Genomic DNA, 20,808 nt, shown 5'->3' on the forward strand with positions numbered 1-20,808 from the left:
ATTTGTGTACATTTCCAGTATCTGCATTCTACACACCCTCTCCTACAGGCAGCAAACAGTACAATAATACTGTATGTCACTTTTTCTATGTCACATTTGGCTATCTGGTTCGAATATGTGCGGTTATCAATAGTGCTCGTTTATTGCGATCTCTCTTTGTATATGTGTACATGTGCCTGTCTGTGTGTGTGTGTGCGTGCGTGCGTGCGTGCGTGCGTGTGTGTGTGTGTGTGTGTGTATACTACACTGCAGAGTATTTACAACGCCGTGCTGTGAAAAGCAAGAGGTCTGCATCACCTTGGAGCCAGGCAGACATCTTTGATCCCAGAATGCTATGTTTCACAGCACCAATGCCTGTTAGTAGCCGCTCTAACTACACACTCCTGCAAAAGGATTCTGATGAGTCGGCGTTTACCACCACTTCTCCTACTGCTAATGGTAGCAGCAGCGCCAGTGCGCAGGACAAAACTTGCGGCGCGGATGCACTGTCTCCCCAGTACTCGATTGTTAATCGTGATCACAGCACGCGTGCACACGCATCAGAGTCTGATGCAATGTCACACACTGCTGCAAGCCGCACTCAAACCACTGGTGTTGCAAGTGGCAGGACCTTGTCCTCTGGTAGCTCATTGCATTCTACTACATCATTGGCACCATCGTCTTCGGGACAGGTCCTTAGTAATGCTGCTGCTACTGGTGTTGCTTCAAATGACTCGTCTCCCTTTGCTGCCTCTCGTGCTCGAATGTGGGCAAAGAGGAGCAAGGTGACGGGCTCCAAAGACAAGGCCTAATGTGAGCAAAGTGTATCAAGGTGGCGGGTTTGAAGGCAATTTGTGGTGCCCACAGCTATGTAAGTTATCCTCCGCCCTACTACCTACAGCTATGTTATTTATTCTCAAAAATCCTGGACATGTGTGACTATTCTTCTCTCATGATGTTTTCAAATATATGCAACTAGGTTCATTCAAAATTCATACGTTCTTATGTGTTTGTTAGCCGGGGCGTCTGCGTGTGCTGTGCACATGCGTGGCCTTAATTAGTCTCAATTCACTTGTTATTCCTCTTGAGTAGGACATTACAATAATGGTCTTTGGTTCACACTTCATGTCAAGGAGCCCCCGGTGTGGAACCAATGGAAACGGATATACATGTATTTGAATTCTTCTGTTATTTTCAACCTTCCCACAGATATCTAGATGAACAGAGAAATGATTTTTTTAACGCACCATTATTGTTGAGACCTCTTCCCTTGATCCCTTTCCTAACACCTGCATGCAAAACGACTGACCCTTCCTCCTATTCTTTCTGTTCGTATCCGAACGGAACACTGAAATTGAATCAGATGTCACTTCAATCCATGCGCAATGCAATCTTTCTTACTACATTGCTTTTTAGCCTGTTTTTATCAGTATGAATTCTCATTTCTACGGAATGATGCACCCAGTGCAACAACCTAGCCTTACGCCACTGCCGTACTGTGCAGTATGAATCTCTATAGTGTGACATTGTTTTGGTATATGTACATGTATTAAATGATGGCAAACACTCCTCTGCAGGGTGGTTTAGTTTTTAGGACATGCTGGAAGATTTCTATCACTATTGGTAACATGCACTATTTTCGCTACCGATCTTGTTAAATCTCACTCTTACCCTTATGGGGAGGGCATGCACTCTTCTCTTGTATTTACACTGTACATGATTCTTTTCAACAGACCGTACTTCAAGTATTTTCGACGATCTACTCACTAACTCTTTCCAACTCATATACACGCTGAGTACGTTAGTTGAGGGAAATAGTACACGGGTTGCGTTGTGCATGGTATTCAACCAGGATCTGCAAGTAGCAGTGGTTTCATTGGGTACTGACTGTGGTGTTCTGTGCAAGCAATGGTTAGTGTGTGGAGTTATTCTCTCCCTTTCCACCTCTACACTGTCACGAGTACTACCGTAAAAGCCCGTGTATAGGCACCGGGCGTATAGATTAGCAGCCTCGATTTCCTGGGCGTATACAAGGGCATGGGCGTTATTTTGGAACCGGGCGTATACTTGGAATAGGGATAGCAGTAAGTATTGGGTATCGGTGCCTGTACATCTACTGATGTTGCCGGTATACCTGGGCGTATACACGTGCATGGGCGCTATTTTGAAACAAAAGTGTTGACTTCCCCTGACTGGGCGTGTACACGGAGGGTGGGCGTATACAGGGGCTTTTACGGTATTATGTATTATAGTTATACCGATGTCGGCGCTCCGGGACCTTATGTTCGAAACACCGCTGCTTTCCTAGCTATTTTAGATGCAAAATGAGTAAATGACTCACTCACCCCGCATGCCATAAGTCAAAGTTCACACAGACATTTCAATCTAAATCCACTTGTTCACCCTTCCTGCTGGGCTGTAAGTTTGTTAGTACTATAGTACCGGTACTTTTACTTCATTTGTACAAAACATCCTTCAAATGTCATTTCTTTTATGAAGCCCATGGCTTTATAACTGGGACTGGCTTTATAATCGAATATACATCCATACTAAAAAGCATTTTCAAGGATTCCGGTTTTGTGCATACGGTATGTACATTGATTTGAATCGCAGCAAAAGAGACTGCTATTGGAATTGAGAAGTGAAGTTTCTTTAAAAATCTGCCAATTGCCGGTGCCATATTGTATGGCATTCACAAATTAACGGAAAACAGTCATGCAGAGAGGGAGAGGGAGAGAGAGACGGGAGAGACGAGAGGAGGGAGAAAAGCGAGGGACTCACATGCAGCACACACAATGGACACAAACATGTGCACGCACGCACGCGCGCGCGCGCGCACACACACGCACACACACACACACACACACACACGTTGCAGGACAAGCACAGAAGGCTGTGAATGTGACAATCCTAAGTTATATTGAACGAGACATAGATGCTGACGGTGTACGAATTGACTGGATAAAAAAACGACAATGGCAAACAACATGGGCAGGAAACCAGACTGAGGTTAAGAAATTTAAAAGAAATGAAGGAGTCAATCGCAGCTCTAGAAATCCACCCATGAAAAAACCCAAACAAGAGACAGCACCTATGCACACAGTGTACAATGTACAATGTACCTGCATGTTAGATTCAGTTACAAGCTGACTTTGACTGTGACTCAAGAGTACTTAAAAATACAGGCACAACACAGCATGTATAGTTTCAATTCAACAAAACAGAATGGGACTGCAATGAGGTAGACAGGGCAACCTCGACTCTTTCCAAGTTGAAGGAAGTACATAGTACACACAGAAGGCTAATGACACCATAAGATCTTCTGTGATGTGCCATGCTATACACAATCAGTACGTAGACACACAGACAAACACAATCAAGACAAGATAAGGTACGCGTAGTAATGATGAGAACTTGGCACGGTGAGAATTGCTAGACGCATGTCAACAGGCTCTCTCAATAAAATAAAAATTCGGTTTATATAACTCACTCGAAATGCACCACACAAAGGATTTGTGACTGTTGACATTATCCTTACGTTAACCTCGGACAAGGGTTGGTTGGTTGCATAGTGGGGGAAGACTAGCTACAAGCTACGCTGAACAATAGTAGGAATAGCTGGTACCTACGGTGGCCGATACACAAGGACGGTACAGTTTAAGAACTTGATGCAAGGAACTCGCCGGGGTCTTTGTTGTACGTGAAGCCTACAAACGCATCATCTGCGGGTACTTCATCAACAGGTACACCTTCGGACAGGGATGCTGCAGAAGACAACAACAAAAACAACAAAAACAACAACAACAACAACAACAACAACAACATACAATCATCATTGTTTCAACTCCACACTTGTATCTTTCAGCACTGTCACTAGGTGTTACTTCTCTTCAGTTGTTCTGTAAAAGTTCATTTGTGTTGAATTGTTCATTAGTACAAAGATGATTATTGATGAGTGTTGTACGGAAACTTGTTTCACCCTTTCTTCATGGTTATTTTCACTATTGCATCTACTTTCAAGTACGCAATTACATGTACATGTATGTACTAAGTGAACTGTTTCAGGGCAATGGCACTTTCTTTCTTTGTCCCCTATTCACTGTTCCCATGGTGAGTTTTACATGCTTCCTTGATCATCGAATGTCATTCATTTTGTCTGCTGGCGTGGTGTGCACATGTCATTCATGTTTATCACTTCCCTTGACAGTTCATGCTCCATTTTGAGTGTAAAAAATTCACATCATTCTGTTCCAGATAAGAGTGTTCAATTATGCTTCGATCCTAGTGCTATGAACGTTCTCTCTCTCTCTCTCTCTCTCTCTCTCTCTCTCTCTCTCTCTCTCTCTCTCTCTCTCTCTCTCTCTCTCTCTCTCTCTCTCTCTCTCTCTCTCTCTCTCTCTCTCTCTCTCTCTCTCTCTCTCTCTCTCTCTCTCTCTCTCTCTCTCTCTCTCTAATCTTCGTTTATAATACTGCACTGCAATCGTGCATCACATTATAAAGAATACGTACCGCACAGTTTGTCCTCCTGGTTGCGATATTGTTAATCGAAATTTTTCGTACAAGAGCACATGACAGCGGGGAAGGAACAAAATCTACACAATTGGAACATGCTATATTAAAGAGTGGTAATAAAGACACCACTCCCTCAACTCAGCTACTTCCGAGCAGCAGCAGCATCAGCCAGACGGAGGCAACAGTACAAATTACCTGTAAGCGGTTCGCTGGTGAACTCTGGATCAACATGGGATGTATCGTCAGTGCCAGACTATTGGGCACACAAACAGAGCAGATAGCATAGATTAGAGACAATTATGATAAACACACAGTTTACAATTGTGTGCAAGCAGCATGGCGCAAGAGGCTACATTAGCACGCATGTTGAAATTCCCACAACACATGGCACTGCAGTGTAAAATAGACACAGTGAATTTAGAAATTTAGAATACTGAATACTAATACATGAATAATTTACGAGGAGATAAGAAGCAAATGATCGCAATGAAAAGAGCAAGAGGCGTACCAATGGCAAGGACCAGGGCAATAGTCTAATTCCTGAACACTTTCATAGCCTCCTTCTCAGCAGAAGAGCTACAGGCCCTAAACAAGGAGAACGTCCAAGCTGTGCAGCATGCATGCCCAAGCCACAGTTCTAACTAAACAAGCTAAGACCTAAGTCCACATCATCATCATCATCCTCATCCTCATCATCACTGCACATGTCCACAAAGCAGCACTCACCACGCGGGGATTCCATGGAGGCAAGATCTTGCGGTCGTACAAATCCACCCAGGAGATATTGTGGAAGAAGTTGTGCGTCATGATGTCGTTCTGTGGCAACACAATGCAGCAAATAGATCAGCACCAGCACAGGCCTCTGCGTTAGCATCAGTAGCATCAACACAGGGAAGCAGAGATGAGTCGTGCAGGACATCAAACATTCACCATCAAATAGAGTATTGCATGCCGTATTACTTGATCCTAGAGGGTGGTGGCGTTCCCACGGCGTATGTGGAAAACTCGGCTTCCAGCCGAGTCTCACGCGAACCATGAAATGTATTTATATTTATGCCGTATTACGAAAAGTTGAACTGAAGCGACACGGCGGCTAGTTACCATTTTATTCCCTAGAAATGGCACGGAATGATTCTGGAAACTTTGGAGAGCAGGAAAATACCACTAGCGAGGTGAAAGCAGTTAATGGCAGCATTTCATTCAACTTGAAGCAGTATAAGTTCACTCACAGCATCATGGTTGGAACCGAGACGCTTCTTGGGGTCCTTCTGAAGCAGCTGGTCCAGGATCAAGCGTCCCTCATTGCCCATACCGGCCTGGCGCAGCTTGAGTGGTTTGTGCAAAATACCGTCATACATCTCTGCAACATTGCGACTGTAGAACGGCGGCTATTGACAGCACAGAAATATACATGCGCGCGCACACACACACACACACACACACACACACACACACACACACACACACACACACACACACACACACACACACACACACACACACACACAACGCCCATCAGCAACAGTACACAACCCCAGAATGCAACTCTGATCTCTAAGCTATGAGTGTTGTGCATGGCGCATGGTCTTCACTACGCAGTTACTAGTAACATGACGCTCAAGCAGATTAGATTGGAATTTTCCAATGGATAATATGCTATGATTTCATACATCATACAGCAAAGGCAGTTCCTGCAGGCCGTACATCACACACAAAACCTTTCAAGTCTCCAAGAAAACACATTTGGAAGCTGGAAACTGTAGCAGACATGCAGTATTGCTTTGCTCTGTTTTCAGTACTCACCAGACCATAGATCATTTCGTGCAACACACAGCCCAAACACCACCAGTCAACACTTTTCGAGTATTTGGACTTGCGAAGTACTTCTGGAGCGAGATACTACACCAAAACCGGAAGAGTGCACAGAAAACAGAAGAGTATAAACACACCCCAAACAAACCCAGAAGCACTAAGTTACGACGCGTGTAGCAATGAGTGAACGGGATCGAAGTTTGTATGCACAGGACAATTGCATTACAAGCACATAGCCTGCACTGTACCGTGAACTTACCTCAGGTGTGCCACAGAATGTAGCTGTGGTACCTCCATCCATGATGCCCTCCTTACACAAGCCAAAGTCAGTCAACATTATGTGACCCTGGACATAAAGAAACAACACACGCATACATATATTTGAGGGGACATGTTAGGAAAATAGGTCCCCCCCCCCCCCCCCCCCCCCCCCAGTAAATTGAGGTTTGTACTATCAGGATTCCAGCAGGATTGCAATGACAGTGATGGACTGGTAATGGTAGACCAGTGTGTACTGATCAGGCAGTGGATGTCAGTACATGTATTACAGTGGTCTACTGTGATGTGAATAACGCATACATAGGTTGGCAGCATACAAAGCCATGCGGTGTCAATTCCCTGCACAGTATTGGCTGCATTGCTACATGGAACACAGCAAGCACCGCACTAACCTGGTCATCCAGGAGAATATTTTCTGGCTTCAAATCTCTGCAGAAAACAGGGGAAAAGACAGTTCCACATCAGCACACCAACACGAACACTTCTCGTCTTGGATGTATGCACATGAAAAGCTACTTGCTCACCAGCAAACAGGACTGAACTAAGTAATCCAAGGCAAGCATAAATCCGTGCTTGCGGCCAGACAGAGCATGTGTTGACAGCGACTATACAAATGATATAGTGCGGCCACGGTACGAGAGAAAAAAAGGAGATAAAGAAAGCGAGAGAGGAACATACCTGTAAATAATACCCATGGAATGTAAGTATCCAAGGGACGATGTGATCTCTGCTGCGTAGAATTGGGCTCTGCACACACAGACACACACACGAGAGAAAGGCAAGATACAACATGAAAGTTGACATACGACAGGAAAAGGTCATTTGTGAATTAACCCAAATCTGCCGCAATAGCACACTTCTGTACATGCTCGTATGGGAGGGGGGGGGGGGGGAGGAGGGGGAAATCAGTGTTATGAAATCTGTACGCAATGACCAGCAGGTTCACATCTTATCCATGCCAAATAATTGCCACTGTACTGATTGGTGATAAAGCAGTCGCAGGGTTGCAGGGTACAAAAGTGAGTGGGTTCTAGAGATGCAAAGAACGGTGTTTCTTTGAACGAATATTCTAATATTTGCTTAGACGAACGAACATTCTACAAGTATATTCTTCTGATGTGCCTCGATCACTTCACTCAATTAGACCCAACATTCATGATGCATACAGAATATGTTGATAGTACATACCCACTGGTTGAAGAGCACATTTTACCTAAGAACAAGCTTCACAGTTCTCAGAACATAATTTCTACACTATCATCCTCAACACTGTTCAGGAGGTCAAGGTTGGAGCTAAATACCACAACCAAAAAGTGCGATTTTTTTCTTCGAATATCAAATGTTGCTGCCTGCATTCGAATATTCTTTCTGGTGTCGGTAATCTAGAATACTCGAATACCGTATTTCCCCGATTATAAGTCGCACCTTCTTACCCTAAGATTCAGGGTTAAAAAGGGGGTGCGACTTACAATCGAGCATGACTTACTACTGAAGTGAATATATCGCAACTATTGCTCAAACCTGAAAATGGGGGTGCGACTTATAATCGAGTGCGACTTATAATCGGGGAAATACGGTAATTCAAATAATCCTCGCATCACTACTCACAACCACACTTCAAATTTGTACATGCTGTCACAAGTCCAATCTGCACCATTATTATGTTGGTGACACATGCAGCATGCGAAATCTGATACAACCGAGGAGTATCAATGACCCGGATCAATACCTTGCTTCGCTGAAACACTTCTCTCGCTGGAGATGATAAAACAGCTGCACGGGAAGACAGAAAACACAAACAAAGTAAACATGAATATCTCAGGCTTCACTTATGTACCTCAGGTCTTGGGTTAGCCAATACATGTAGTTGGTTAGCACCAGAAACACACGCACTCACGCACGCATGCATGCACACACAGACACACACATATACGTACACACAACTGTCCTTGCATCGCGACAGACATGGTTCGATAATGTGAGGCAAACGTTTGTCACAAGTTGACAAACATTGTTGCCTGGTAATTTGCACGATCGGCTTACTGCCATGATACGCTGAGCTATGTCACAACCAAAACAGCCATGTTGCTATTGTCAATTTGTCTTGCACACAATCCTGCCATGCAAGCATGCAAGTCAACACTGCAATGTAGATGGACTACCCTTTCCCCGTCCCGCACACATCTTCCCTACACAGGGGGACTACCCTCTCCCCGTCCCGCACACATGTCCCCTACACACGGGGACTACCCCCTCCCCAGTACAATCGTCATGTACACAGGCGGAAAATCATGCTTCACAAAGTGTGCTGACCTCTCCACCATTGACATAATCCAGGACAAAGTAGAGACGATCACTGGTTTGAAACGAGTAGTGCAGACCCTGAGCGTGCGGACAAAACAGCAGAGCAGAAGAAGAATAAAGCGAAGCAGTCGTTAGCAACAGTCATCATCCAAACACATGCACCTTTGCGACTCCACTTCAAATACCACTTGGCAGCACAGCCCGCAATGACCAGTATGTGCACCACACTACGCAGTTTATACATGTACATGAAAAGTAGGGGCAAAATCCAGACAGGGATACATGTACAGGATTGTACATCAAAGGGAAATTCATTAGCAGCATTCTGAAGTACAGAGACCATGGCACTACGGATGACTGTGATGCTAAATCATGTGGGTTTCGACCCTGGGCTGCCCTTTACAGTCACCCCAGACCTAGGGGCAAGGCCGTTTATTACACGCTCGTACACTGCATATGGCATCGCTTGTCGCGCCGCGCTGGGGGGGGGGGGGGGCAGGTCAAGGCTGCAACCGTGAGTTGCATAGACCACGGACCACGTAGACCTTGCAAATCAGGGATAGAAAGAACACCATTCTGGGTACGTGTACTATGATCTTGTGTTGTCTCCCCGTATGCTACGACTACTTGGTGCTACAGTAGAGTTCCAGTGCTGATATGCTGATGGCTAACATAATAAATATCAACACGGGCTGCTACACAGTAGATACCGGTATGGGTACATTGACTCACCACAAGGAAGGGATGCTTTGCGTTTTTGAGCAGGACATTGCGTTCCGCCATGATGTGCCGTGACTAGAGAGGGGAAACAGGCACAGCAGATACTAAATTTATTTAATTTATTTATTGATATACTAAATGCACACACACCAAGGAGAAATGGACGGTCAAAAGGAAGAAACAAGCTTTCAGCCTTCTTTAATTCCAGTATTCCTGCATGCACATGCTAACAAGGCAATGATGGAATGAAACTTACCTCGTTGCGCTTTAGGATACTATCTTTCCGTAATACTTTGATGGCGTAGTGTTTGTCTGTGGCTTTGTGCTCGGCAAGCAGAACCTGGAGTAAGAATGGATATAGTCAAGCATGCAAAAATCAATGCACTGGAACATTATGAATACAAGTACTTCCGCATCATCCATCAGTACTACACTCCCTGATCACCCATCAGCACTATACTCCCTGATCATCCATCAGCACTATACTCCCTGATCATCTATCAGTACTATACTCCCTGATCATCTATCAGTACTATACTCCCTGATCATCCATCAGTACTATACTCCCTGATCATCCATCAGTACTACACTCCCTGATCATCCATCAGCACTATACTCCCTGATCATCCATCAGTGCTATACTCCCTGATCATCCATCAGTACTACACTCCCTGATCATCCATCAGCACTATACTCCCTGATCATCTATCAGTGCTATACTCCCTGATCATCCATCAGTACTACACTCCCTGATCATCCATCAGCACTATACTCCCTGATCATCCATCAGCACTATACTCCCTGATCATCCATCAGTACTATACTCCCTGATCATCCATCAGTACTACACTCCCTGATCATCCATCAGTACTACACTCCCTGATCATCCATCAGCACTATACTCCCTGATCATCCATCAGTACTACACTCCCTGATCATCCATCAGTACTATACTCCCTGATCATCCATCAGCACTATACTCCCTGATCATCCATCAGTACTATACTCCCTGATCATCCATCAGCACTATATTCCCTGATCATCCATCAGTACTATTCCCTGATCATCCATCAGTACTATACTCCCTGATCATCCATCAGCACTATACTCCCTGATCATCCATCAGTACTATCAAGAGTAGATAAACAAGAGTGTGCAACTCCGGATCTCTCCTGCACAATCTGCAGATACCCCGCGCCCACGGCGGAATTTTTTGTTTACGTCACCTTTTTTCAGAGAAACGCGGCTTTGCCGCAGAGCAGTGTGAGAGCACGTGCTGGGCACCGACCTTGTAGTGTAAAGCCCAGCCAAGTGCACGAGGGAAAACTCTCCAAAAGGCTCGCAGCGCGTGCGTCGTCGAAAAGATTACGTCAACAAAAAATTCCGCCGTGGGCCAACCCATCCGCGAGTTGCACACTCTTGTTTATCTACTCTTGGTACTATACTCCCTGATCATCCATCAGCACTATACTCCCTGATCATCCATCAGTACTATACTCCCTCATCCATCAGTACTATACCCCCTGATCATCCATCAGTACTATACTCCCTGATCATCCATCAGTACTATACTCCCGGATCATCCATCAGTACCATACTCCCTGATCATCCATCAGTACTATACTCCCTGATCATCCATCAGCACTATACTCCCTGATCATCCATCAGTACTATACTCCCTGATCATCCATCAGTACTATACTCCCTGATCATCCATCAGTACTATACCCCCTGATCATCCATCAGTACTATACTCCCGGATCATCCATCAGTACTATACTCCCTGATCATCCATCAGTACTATACTCCCTGATCATCCATCAGCACTATTCCCTGATCATCCATCAGCACTATACTCCCTGATCATCTATTAGTACTATACTCCCTGATCATCCATCAGTACTACACTCCCTGATCATCCATCAGTACTACACTCCCTGATCATCCATCAGCACTATACTCCCTGATCATCCATCAGTACTACACTCCCTGATCATCCATCAGCACTATACTCCCTGATCATCCATCAGTACTATACTCCCTGATCATCCATCAGTACTACACTCCCTGATCATCCATCAGCACTATACTCCCTGATCATCCATCAGCACTATACTCCCTGATCATCCATCAGTACTACACTCCCTGATCATCCATCAGCACTATACTCCCTGATCATCCATCAGTACTATACTCCCTGATCATCCATCAGTACTATACTCCCTGATCATCCATCAGTACTATACTCCCTGATCATCCATCAGTACTATACTCCCTGATCATCCATCAGTACTACACTCCCTGATCATCCATCAGCACTATACTCCCTGATCATCTATCAGCACTATACTCCCTGATCATCCATCAGTACTATACTCCCTGATCATCCATCAGTACTATACTCCCTGATCATCCATCAGTACTACACTCCCTGATCATCCATCAGCACTATACTCCCTGATCATCCATCAGTACTACACTCCCTGATCATCCATCAGCACTATACTCCCTGATCATCCATCAGTACTATACTCCCTGATCATCCATCAGCACTATACTCCCTGATCATCCATCAGTACAGGTCGTCCCCCGTTAATACGAGTCCGGTTAGTACATAAACCCCGTTAGTACATAAGAAATCTCAAGTCCCGGAGGAAATGTGGTCACTTCCATACAAATTTTGTCGGTTAGTACATAATTCGTTAGTACATAAACCCCGTTAGTACATAACATTTCTCCGTACCCGCATGCCACCCACCTCAATAGTACATAATTTGTTGGTCTTTTGGCCTTCCAGTGGAGGCACGTCGTGTTCTAGTTTCTACTTGTGGATGCAATTAGCTCAGAAATCAGAGCGCACATCACAAACCGACAAAGCTCTGTTTTTTTTCGAGTGACTGTCTACAGGAACGGCTGGACATGTATCATGTAAACTGTAGAATCTTCGCTGACTGTGACCGTTATAACATAATTTTTATGTTATATCGAGGGAATCAAGAATATCTCGCTCCCTAGTCATGGCAGCAAGAAACACTCAGAAAAGTTGAAAAAAGTGAAAAATTCTAGTATGCAAGCAAGTTATGTACACTTTCGTTTAGTACATAAACCCCGTTAATACATAACATTTGTCAAGTCCCAGAGATTATGTATTAACGAGGGACGACCTGTACTACACTCCCTGATCATCCATCAGCACTATACTCCCTGATCATCCATCAGTACTATACTCCCTGATCATCCATCAGTACTATACTCCCTGATCATCCATCAGTACTATACCCCCTGATCATCCATCAGTACTATACTCCCTGATCATCCATCAGTACTATACTCCCTGATCATCCATCAGTACTATTATGCAGAGCATGTCACATGCCCCACCGCTACACAGCCGTCTTTGTTTGCAAAACTAACCACCTCATAAGCACTGTGCAGAGGTACTAAAAATGGGATACCTGACCGGAAATGAACATTGTAGTGACGAAAACCCCCGTTTTGCATGAATTATTAAAGATGAGGGAGTGTAGAGTTAGTGTACCTACCTTTCCAAAACTACCTTTGCCGATGACCTTGAGCAATTTGAAGTCGTTGATTGTTACGCTACACGACAAGGGGTAGACCAGAGTAAGATAGACAAGCGTGTTAGGGTACCTGACGTGCTATCTGAGTGTTACACTTCCAGTACTCTACAAGATGATGTCAGTACAATGTTAGTAATACAAAACACCCTACTGAATTTCCAGTGTTAGCGCACAGGAACACAAGACACACGGCCAAGACTTAAGAAACTGATCTGATCTCTACAAGGAGATAAGTTTGCTGAAGCAGAACAATTCCACAGAGACCATGAGTGAGCGTCTTGTAACGATAGATAGCTAGCTAGATAGATAGAGAGAGGTGACCCAAGAAGGGCAGGAAAGTACTTACTCTGACGAACCAAGGTCAATCTTGTCCTCCTCTCGAAGTGGCGTAGACTAAAAATACAATCAAAAGTTCAAGAAATGGTCCAATTGAGACATCCAGTGGAAGCATAACGTGATCAATGTACGTGTGGGCACCGTTTGTGCGTGTGCATGTATGCATGTGCATGTGTACGCACACACGTGTGTATGTATATTGTACATGTAAGTGGGTGAGAGATTGCTAGTGCATTGTGGTGAACGAGGCAGGAAGTAAAGTGGTAATGACATGACTTACACCTTCTCCTCGATCCTCCCGGTCAATAGGGATGTTGTCGTGGATGGGCACAGCATTTCGCTGATTTTCTAGTGCCAGGAAGTCACGCACGCGAACACTACAAAACAACACAACAAATGTCCACACATGTGTGGGGAATGAAAGGGAAATCACTAATAAAACTACATTGCTGCAACACCGGCACATGCCTTAAAGTGTACATGCTCCTCTGCAGCCACTGAATCATTAAAGGGGAAGTATACCCTAAAATCAAATTTTCACCAGTTGTAGTCTTCTGGGTGCTGAGTCGAATGGTCTTGGTCCGAGGAAGCTGCGACGCTCCCTTCCTACTTGAATCCCAATCGAACTCGCGCACTTCCACCGAAACTGGGTGACTGCGCCCTACTAGATGGGGATTTGTATGCAAAATGTCACTAAAAGCGCCATTTCGTTCTTATAAAAGCACGGATGACCGCGATTGGCCCATATGTTGTAGTCTTTTGGACGCTGAGTCGACTGGTTTTGGTCCGAAAAGGCTGCGATGCAGCGTTCCTCCTTTATTCCCAATCGAACATGGTTGAACAAGCGGTCACGTGCTCCTGCGTACACCAGTCAGCTGGTCACCGTGCCTGCAGGGTACAACTTACTAGCCTGTTTGACCTTTTTTGGGTGCAGTCCTGTCACTCGAGTTGAACCTTGGTGTGAAAGTTGTCGCCTGCTGGCGCGGTGACCAGGTGATTTGGGCACCCAGGAGCACGTGACCGCTTGTTCAACCATGTTCGATTGGGAATAAAGGAGGAACGCTGCATCGCAGCCTTTTCGGACCAAAACCAGTCGACTCAGCGTCCAAAAGACTACAACATATGGGCCAATCGCGGTCATCCGTGCTTTTATAAGAACGAAATGGCGCTTTTAGTGACATTTTGCATACAAATCCCCATCTAGTAGGGCGCAGTCACCCAGTTTCGGTGGAAGTGCGCGAGTTCGATTGGGATTCAAGTAGGAAGGGAGCGTCGCAGCTTCCTCGGACCAAGACCATTCGACTCAGCACCCAGAAGACTACAACTGGTGAAAATTTGATTTTAGGGTATACTTCCCCTTTAAGACCACCTAGACCAGCACACAACGCAACTGGTCTCTCTGCTGAAAATCTGTACAATTTCAATCTAAATATTCGGCCACAGGCCAGCATCATTCAGGATTGATGAAAAACTGGAGACGTGGGCCTAACTATACAACACAAGGTGACATGAACTATGACATACGTGATAAAGTACACCATCATCATCATCATGATACACTTATCACACATGCGGGCACTCACACTCACACATTCGGACGCTCACACTCACACATAAGTTACTCTACACACATATCCACTGAGGTACACAGGAAAACCAAAAACGAAAACAACATGCCTGGAAACAAGGTGTGAGGAGTGATGGAACCATGACAAAATATGAGATTCTTCACTGAACTCATTGTAATTACGCTACAAAATTACGCTGAACAGCATAACAATGGCGTGAACAAGCACTTGATGACAACAGGACAGGACAGCGGCAACATGTAAAAATTACGATCATCCGAGTTTCACATTGTCACTTGTCAAGCAGCCTCCATCCTATCATGTGGTTCGCACCGGCTTACTTTTGCAATTTCACACCCATGGTAAAAGTCAAGACGGATTCCAGATGGCAAAGGCTTCCCGGTTTACAGGATGGGAGTAAATGTTCAGATTAGTAGTTAACCGTGTGTTGTACTTCTAAGTATGAAATAGGCCCACCTCACCAGTTTCCCCTCAATCCTGACAATAGGGAGGTTTCGCTCTACGGAATTACGTATGAAAATAACGCATGAACTGCACGGAATTTTCATACGTAAAAATCAGGGCTGTAGGGTTTCGCTCTACGTAATTTCTCCACGACTGATCAACATACGTTGTTGCTTTGGAGACGCGTTGGATGCATGCGCCCACCGCATGCACCATGAACCGAAACCGCGTTTTCCATGATATTTTGCACGTGGTGTACGGTGTGTGTACCTTGTGTTTGGCGCGGCTTGAATGTTGCCATGGACAAATGCGGAAAATGAGAAAAAAATATTTCGAAAAGTCCTACGGAGGACCCAACGTAGGAAAGAGCTTTCCTACGGAAATCCGTAGAGAGATTTACGTATGAAAGTTGCCCTCGCTCCCCGGCGCGTACGACATACGGATTTTCATACGTAATTACGTAGAGCGAAACCTCCCTAATGGCTCTTGACTGAAAATTTGATGGAGATTGAAATCGTATGGATTGCAGCAAAGAGACCACTTGTGTAGGGTTTTCCATGACATGCACAAAAACACATGCTTCAAAAGTTGAGTATTTCGCTCCTGCTCTTGTAGTAGTTGAGCACTCTCATGTGGGGTAGTGCCTTTGCTGTTTGCATTACGCAGAGCTCACCAACTTGTCAGTTCGAGCACTCTGGCAAGGTAGGTTCGGGCCTGGTTTAAATCTGGCTTTGGAAATCTTATTTTCATTGCTATCAGGTTCGGCCTCATTTTCTCTGTGCTGCGCTGATGAGTTCACAAAGAACGAAACAGCATGCTGTCCGCAGATTGAGTGCTTCAAAAGTAAAAAAATCCAACAAGTGACAGTTCAATGCAATTGCAGCAAACTTACTCCTCCATAAGACTCTTGTTCTGAAACATACTTTGCAGGAACTCATCAAGTCGACTCATGCGATGACTGATAAAGCCTGTCGTGTTGTCACACACCAGAACAAGAAACAGAGATATAGATTATGGGCCTTATAGCCGAACTGCAATCCGACAAGCTAACTGCACTACGTGAGAAAGAAATAGAGGGAGGACAACTTTGGAAAAGAACGTACGAGGATCGAAGTTATTTCCAAAAATCCGTTTTCCCGGCAGTTTAGATATCTGGTCAGGGTGCGACTTCTTGAGCTGCAAAAAGACAAGACATGCATATGCACATACACAGATACACACACGTGCACGTACGCAGACAACACACACACACACACACACACACACGCACACTTTAATTTCCATGGGTCGCAGCACCGGTGATCACCAATGTGCACGGTTTGCGTACCACTTTTGTTCAAAAGACCACAGGTTCAGTGCCAGGGCAGCAGGCCAGGAGAGTTGAACATCAAGCAACAATGCGGATGCCAGCAGTGTGCACCGACAATATGTGAACACCGTCTATCGCTGCACACTGCAAACTGTACACAGTCATAGTGATAGGGATATCAGCGAACGCACTGCGCAGGTGATCACATGCACACCTAGACGCGGGCAACGAGCCGTGACCATCCACCACCGAAAAAATTCGCAAAGTAACTCAGGATGGAAAAGAAGGACGGAATGGCGAAGAAGTGTCTGAGGAAGAAGACCAGCTAGAGTCGAGCTACTTCGTAGCTTCCCTCTACGACGCTGGGCGATGGCTACAAAGGTTACTAAAAAAAATCACGGTTCGCGTGAGACTCGGCTGGAAGCCAATTTTTCCGCATTCGCCGTGGGAACGCCACCACCCTCTAGGATCAAAGGCGCAGATGCAGCGCCTAAACGGTGGGAGGTGAGTAGATCAGACCCACCACCAAGTGGTCAAAGACCGAAATCCCATTAGCTGAACAAAGGTTACTAGTACTACGAATATTCATCGCTTATTACACTGTTCTCTAAGCCGTCCACAAATTTTGGGAGGCACTTTCTTCCAGCTCAAAAATGGACAACCGTCAGCCGGATTTCGTATTACATTGGCTGGTACCTGGCAAGATCTAACCAGGGAAATCCCCTTTTGAAGCTGTCATTGAATTGGCCAGACCATGTGGACTACACGTGCCAAGATTGGAGGAAATCCAACGCGGTGTTCGCGCGAAAAATAATTGAAGAAAAACTTGGGCACCATGTACCACGTGTGGCGCTTTCGTAGTTAGTTGTACGACAGTGACAATACTGCTTGCTCTCGCGTTGAGGACCTTTGCCCATTCTTAGTAGTTTCTGGCTATGGCTGTCTAGACTAGGAAGCAGGGGCCCAAGTCTTGGAAACTTGCTTGGCAAGGCTAGAGCAAAATCAACAAGTTTCAGATGCAACCAAAGGTCACCAGGTGGCCTGTTCGCAGGGAAGTACAAGTACTCCTGCCCGGCCTGCGCTAAGCCTGACCCGCGGCCCGATTTCTGCGAGGCCATTTTTCTTGTCGGTCGCACCTCATAGATTTTTGTGTGCCGTATTAAAGATATGCGCGAACACGCGGCGCAATGCGTTCACTGATATCCCTAGTCATATGTGGCAGGGAGAAGAACACTGTTTTTCAACCAGGACAAAGTAATATCTGGGCTAAGAGTACACCTTGAAACAAGCACGCACCTCCTGGATTGGACATTATCAACACAAACAGCACAGCATAAGCATACGTATTGCAGATGTGCACCAGCCCACACTGCGCTACATGTATTGTATCTACAGAGTATAGAGGTTATGCGAATGATTTCATCGAGATTTTCAAATGGACACGAGTGTGAGTCACCAGATTTTCGAATATGTATGCAGCACGAGTCGCTAGTGCAAGTGCAGCGCCGTGTCACGAGTTTGCAACTTCGCTGAAGCATCTCAACTGATGATGTAATCGCACAACCTCTATACATACAGTGTCAACAACAGTGCCGTCCTTACCTCGCCATGCAACGTGTAGAACTCATTGTAGCGCCGGAATACGAGCCATTTCCTATTGGGAATGCTAACAACGACTTTGTAAACCTGTGTTAGACACATGCAGCATACCGAATACATAGACACATGAACACACATGGACACACGTGCCTCAAGCACACATGTACACTGGTGTGTAGGACAGTAACACCATTGCACAAAGTATGAAAGCACCCCTGAAACTCCTATGAATAGACCTTCACAGCTCCGGACACAAATTTTAGTTTCAAATCCAACTGTTTACAGAGCAGTGTGACTGCTGGACTCTCTCGATTAGAGCCGTTTCTTGAATAGCGTCCCGTCTTGAATAGTGCCCCAGGTTCTGAGAGCCAATGCAAAAAGGAAGCCCTCTTTTTTTTTAAATAGTACCCCTCCCCAGCCTGTAATCAAGCACATGTGCAAGCTTGGTGTTGTTGTTCTGCCAATGTTCTTATCCATGTCATTGCACTGGTGGTTTCAGGGCCAGGGCCGGCGGAACCAGTCAGGCTGGTCCGGCCATGGCCGGACCACTTTCCCAGCTGGATGGTCGATGTGATTAGTGCAAAACCGGTGTAAAAAAATCCAGAGGTACATGACTCGACTGTACTGCCGACGTGTGATGTGCTTCAAAGTAGCTCAGGACTCCGTGACCGGCACTGTATGGCTTTAAGGCCATCATTTTTTATATCTATGTTTCGCGTCAGTTCAACTTCCAGAATCATATGCGAGAGGTGGAAAAAAATAAAAAGTAGCAAAATAATAAAAAAGGCTCATCAGAGGTGTATGCACTGTACATAGCACAATAGCTCGTGCATGGTGTACATTCGAAAGAAAAATCGTACATCGAAGCACAACATCTGGGTTATCAGAATGAGTAAATATTCACTTTGGACAGAGGAGGCAACCGTTGGTCATGGTGCCTATGCTTCGCTGGAATATTGTACTCAGACTTCAGCAGCGGTGCAAAGAGCTTTGGAACGACGCATCCTCTCAGCATAGGCGATCAATGCGGTCTGGTGTAAGCTCATAGAATATTGCTCCCATATGCCGAACAAACGATTTACCAACGCTGGCCTAGGCTAGAGGCCATTTCTGAATCCCAGCTTCGCCGTATGCAACCTGTCCACACTGATGACTCGCACGATCGTACCCTCACTGTGCATGTTTGATTTTTTATTTTTTTTCGAAAAAAATCAAAACGTATGCGTGCGGACGACGCGAAACATAGCTATAAAAAATGATGGCCTAATGATATGGATAAAAAAAAGTTGTGCTTGTGTTGATTTACTATAATTTTCTGGATTTTCTGGAGCCTTAAGAGATGCCCAAATTCGCCCTATTTCACGTAAATTTTAAATATTTCTCCCGGGGGAGGTCCCCGCACCCCCCCCCCTCAAAGGTTGGCCGGACCACTCCCAAAGTCCTTCCTCCGGCCCTGAGGGCCCACCACCCGACACCTGGTTGTTGGGGGGAGGGGGGGTCCTGCGGGAACATAGAAAAGGTAGTTTTTGATGCAGATGGATAATATTTTTATGGTATATTAGTACAGTGAACCTCCAAAGCCTAGAACAAGACTTCCAATAACAGCCGAATACACTTTTCGCTCCTGCTCTTGTAGCAGTTGAGCACTCTTGCGTGGGGTAGTGCCTTTGCTGTTTGCGTTATGCAGAGCTCACTGACTTGTCAGTTTGAGCACTCTGGCAAGGTACGTTAGGGCCTGATTGGAAATTTTTATTTCCATTGCTATCAGGTTCGGCCTCATTTCCTCTGTGCTGCGCTGACGAGTCCACAAAGAACGAAACAGTTCTGTCCGCAGATTGAGTACACATACTGATATATGGCTGTCGTGAGAATATTCTGAAAGAAGCAAAATTCAAATTAGACCATAATCCCCCAATGCACCTGGGTTTACTCTATCTACTCCAGTACAAATTGGCGTGGGAATTTTGCCACATTTCAATTTCATAGCGCCGAAAAGTCATGTCGGTGTATCTTGTTCATGTTTTGCACACGTGTCAGCAGTCATGGCATCTACGGAGACGGAATAAACCCATAATACTGAAAAACAGGGAGTCGTAGTGTCTAGGGAGATGACACCGGTGAGTGGAACGTGAATAGATGTGTGTTTCGCTCCCGGGCTGCCTCTTCCAGTCACTCTTGTGGTGGGGCTGAGTTATGCACGCTTACATATTATGCCATCGCTGATCTGGGCCGCATTGGGAGTCGGTAGGTCCAGGCGGCGATCACGATCGTGAATCGTGTAGACCGTGGATCACGCAAATCTTCCAAACCCGCAGTGAGAATGCACATCGTTTTTGAGTACTGT

At 45.4% G+C, this 20,808-nt stretch overlaps 2 protein-coding genes across 5 annotated transcripts in view; one reads left to right on the forward strand and one right to left on the reverse strand.

The window, feature by feature from the left end:
- Positions 1-1,765, forward strand: part of LOC135806506 (myosin-IIIa-like) — a 37,779-nt gene extending 36,014 nt beyond the window's left edge. For all 4 annotated transcript variants that reach the window (XM_065320693.1, XM_065320698.1, XM_065320694.1 and 1 more), the window contains one exon: positions 253-1,765. In XM_065320693.1, coding sequence (XP_065176765.1) covers positions 253-791 — 539 coding nt within the window. In that variant the 3' untranslated portion in view covers positions 792-1,765. The remainder of the gene's footprint in view (positions 1-252) is intronic.
- Positions 1,766-2,875: 1,110 nt separating this feature from the next.
- Positions 2,876-20,808, reverse strand: part of LOC135806507 (serine/threonine-protein kinase Sgk2-like) — a 20,059-nt gene continuing 2,126 nt past the window's right edge. Inside the window, exons 2-19 of the mRNA XM_065320699.1 lie at positions 18,468-18,551; positions 16,660-16,732; positions 16,449-16,524; positions 13,804-13,900; positions 13,534-13,580; positions 13,149-13,206; positions 9,863-9,946; positions 9,619-9,681; positions 8,896-8,964; positions 8,312-8,355; positions 7,261-7,329; positions 6,975-7,011; positions 6,563-6,649; positions 6,295-6,390; positions 5,721-5,879; positions 5,218-5,307; positions 4,687-4,744; positions 2,876-3,743 (exon numbers count right to left, since the gene is read on the reverse strand). Coding sequence (XP_065176771.1) covers positions 3,637-3,743; positions 4,687-4,744; positions 5,218-5,307; positions 5,721-5,879; positions 6,295-6,390; positions 6,563-6,649; positions 6,975-7,011; positions 7,261-7,329; positions 8,312-8,355; positions 8,896-8,964; positions 9,619-9,681; positions 9,863-9,946; positions 13,149-13,206; positions 13,534-13,580; positions 13,804-13,900; positions 16,449-16,524; positions 16,660-16,732; positions 18,468-18,551 — 1,398 coding nt within the window. The 3' untranslated portion in view covers positions 2,876-3,636. The remainder of the gene's footprint in view (positions 3,744-4,686; positions 4,745-5,217; positions 5,308-5,720; positions 5,880-6,294; positions 6,391-6,562; positions 6,650-6,974; positions 7,012-7,260; positions 7,330-8,311; positions 8,356-8,895; positions 8,965-9,618; positions 9,682-9,862; positions 9,947-13,148; positions 13,207-13,533; positions 13,581-13,803; positions 13,901-16,448; positions 16,525-16,659; positions 16,733-18,467; positions 18,552-20,808) is intronic.

The sequence above is a fragment of the Sycon ciliatum genome, chromosome 1 (genome assembly GCF_964019385.1).
Source record: "Sycon ciliatum chromosome 1, ocSycCili1.1, whole genome shotgun sequence".
Taxonomy (NCBI): domain Eukaryota; kingdom Metazoa; phylum Porifera; class Calcarea; order Leucosolenida; family Sycettidae; genus Sycon; species Sycon ciliatum.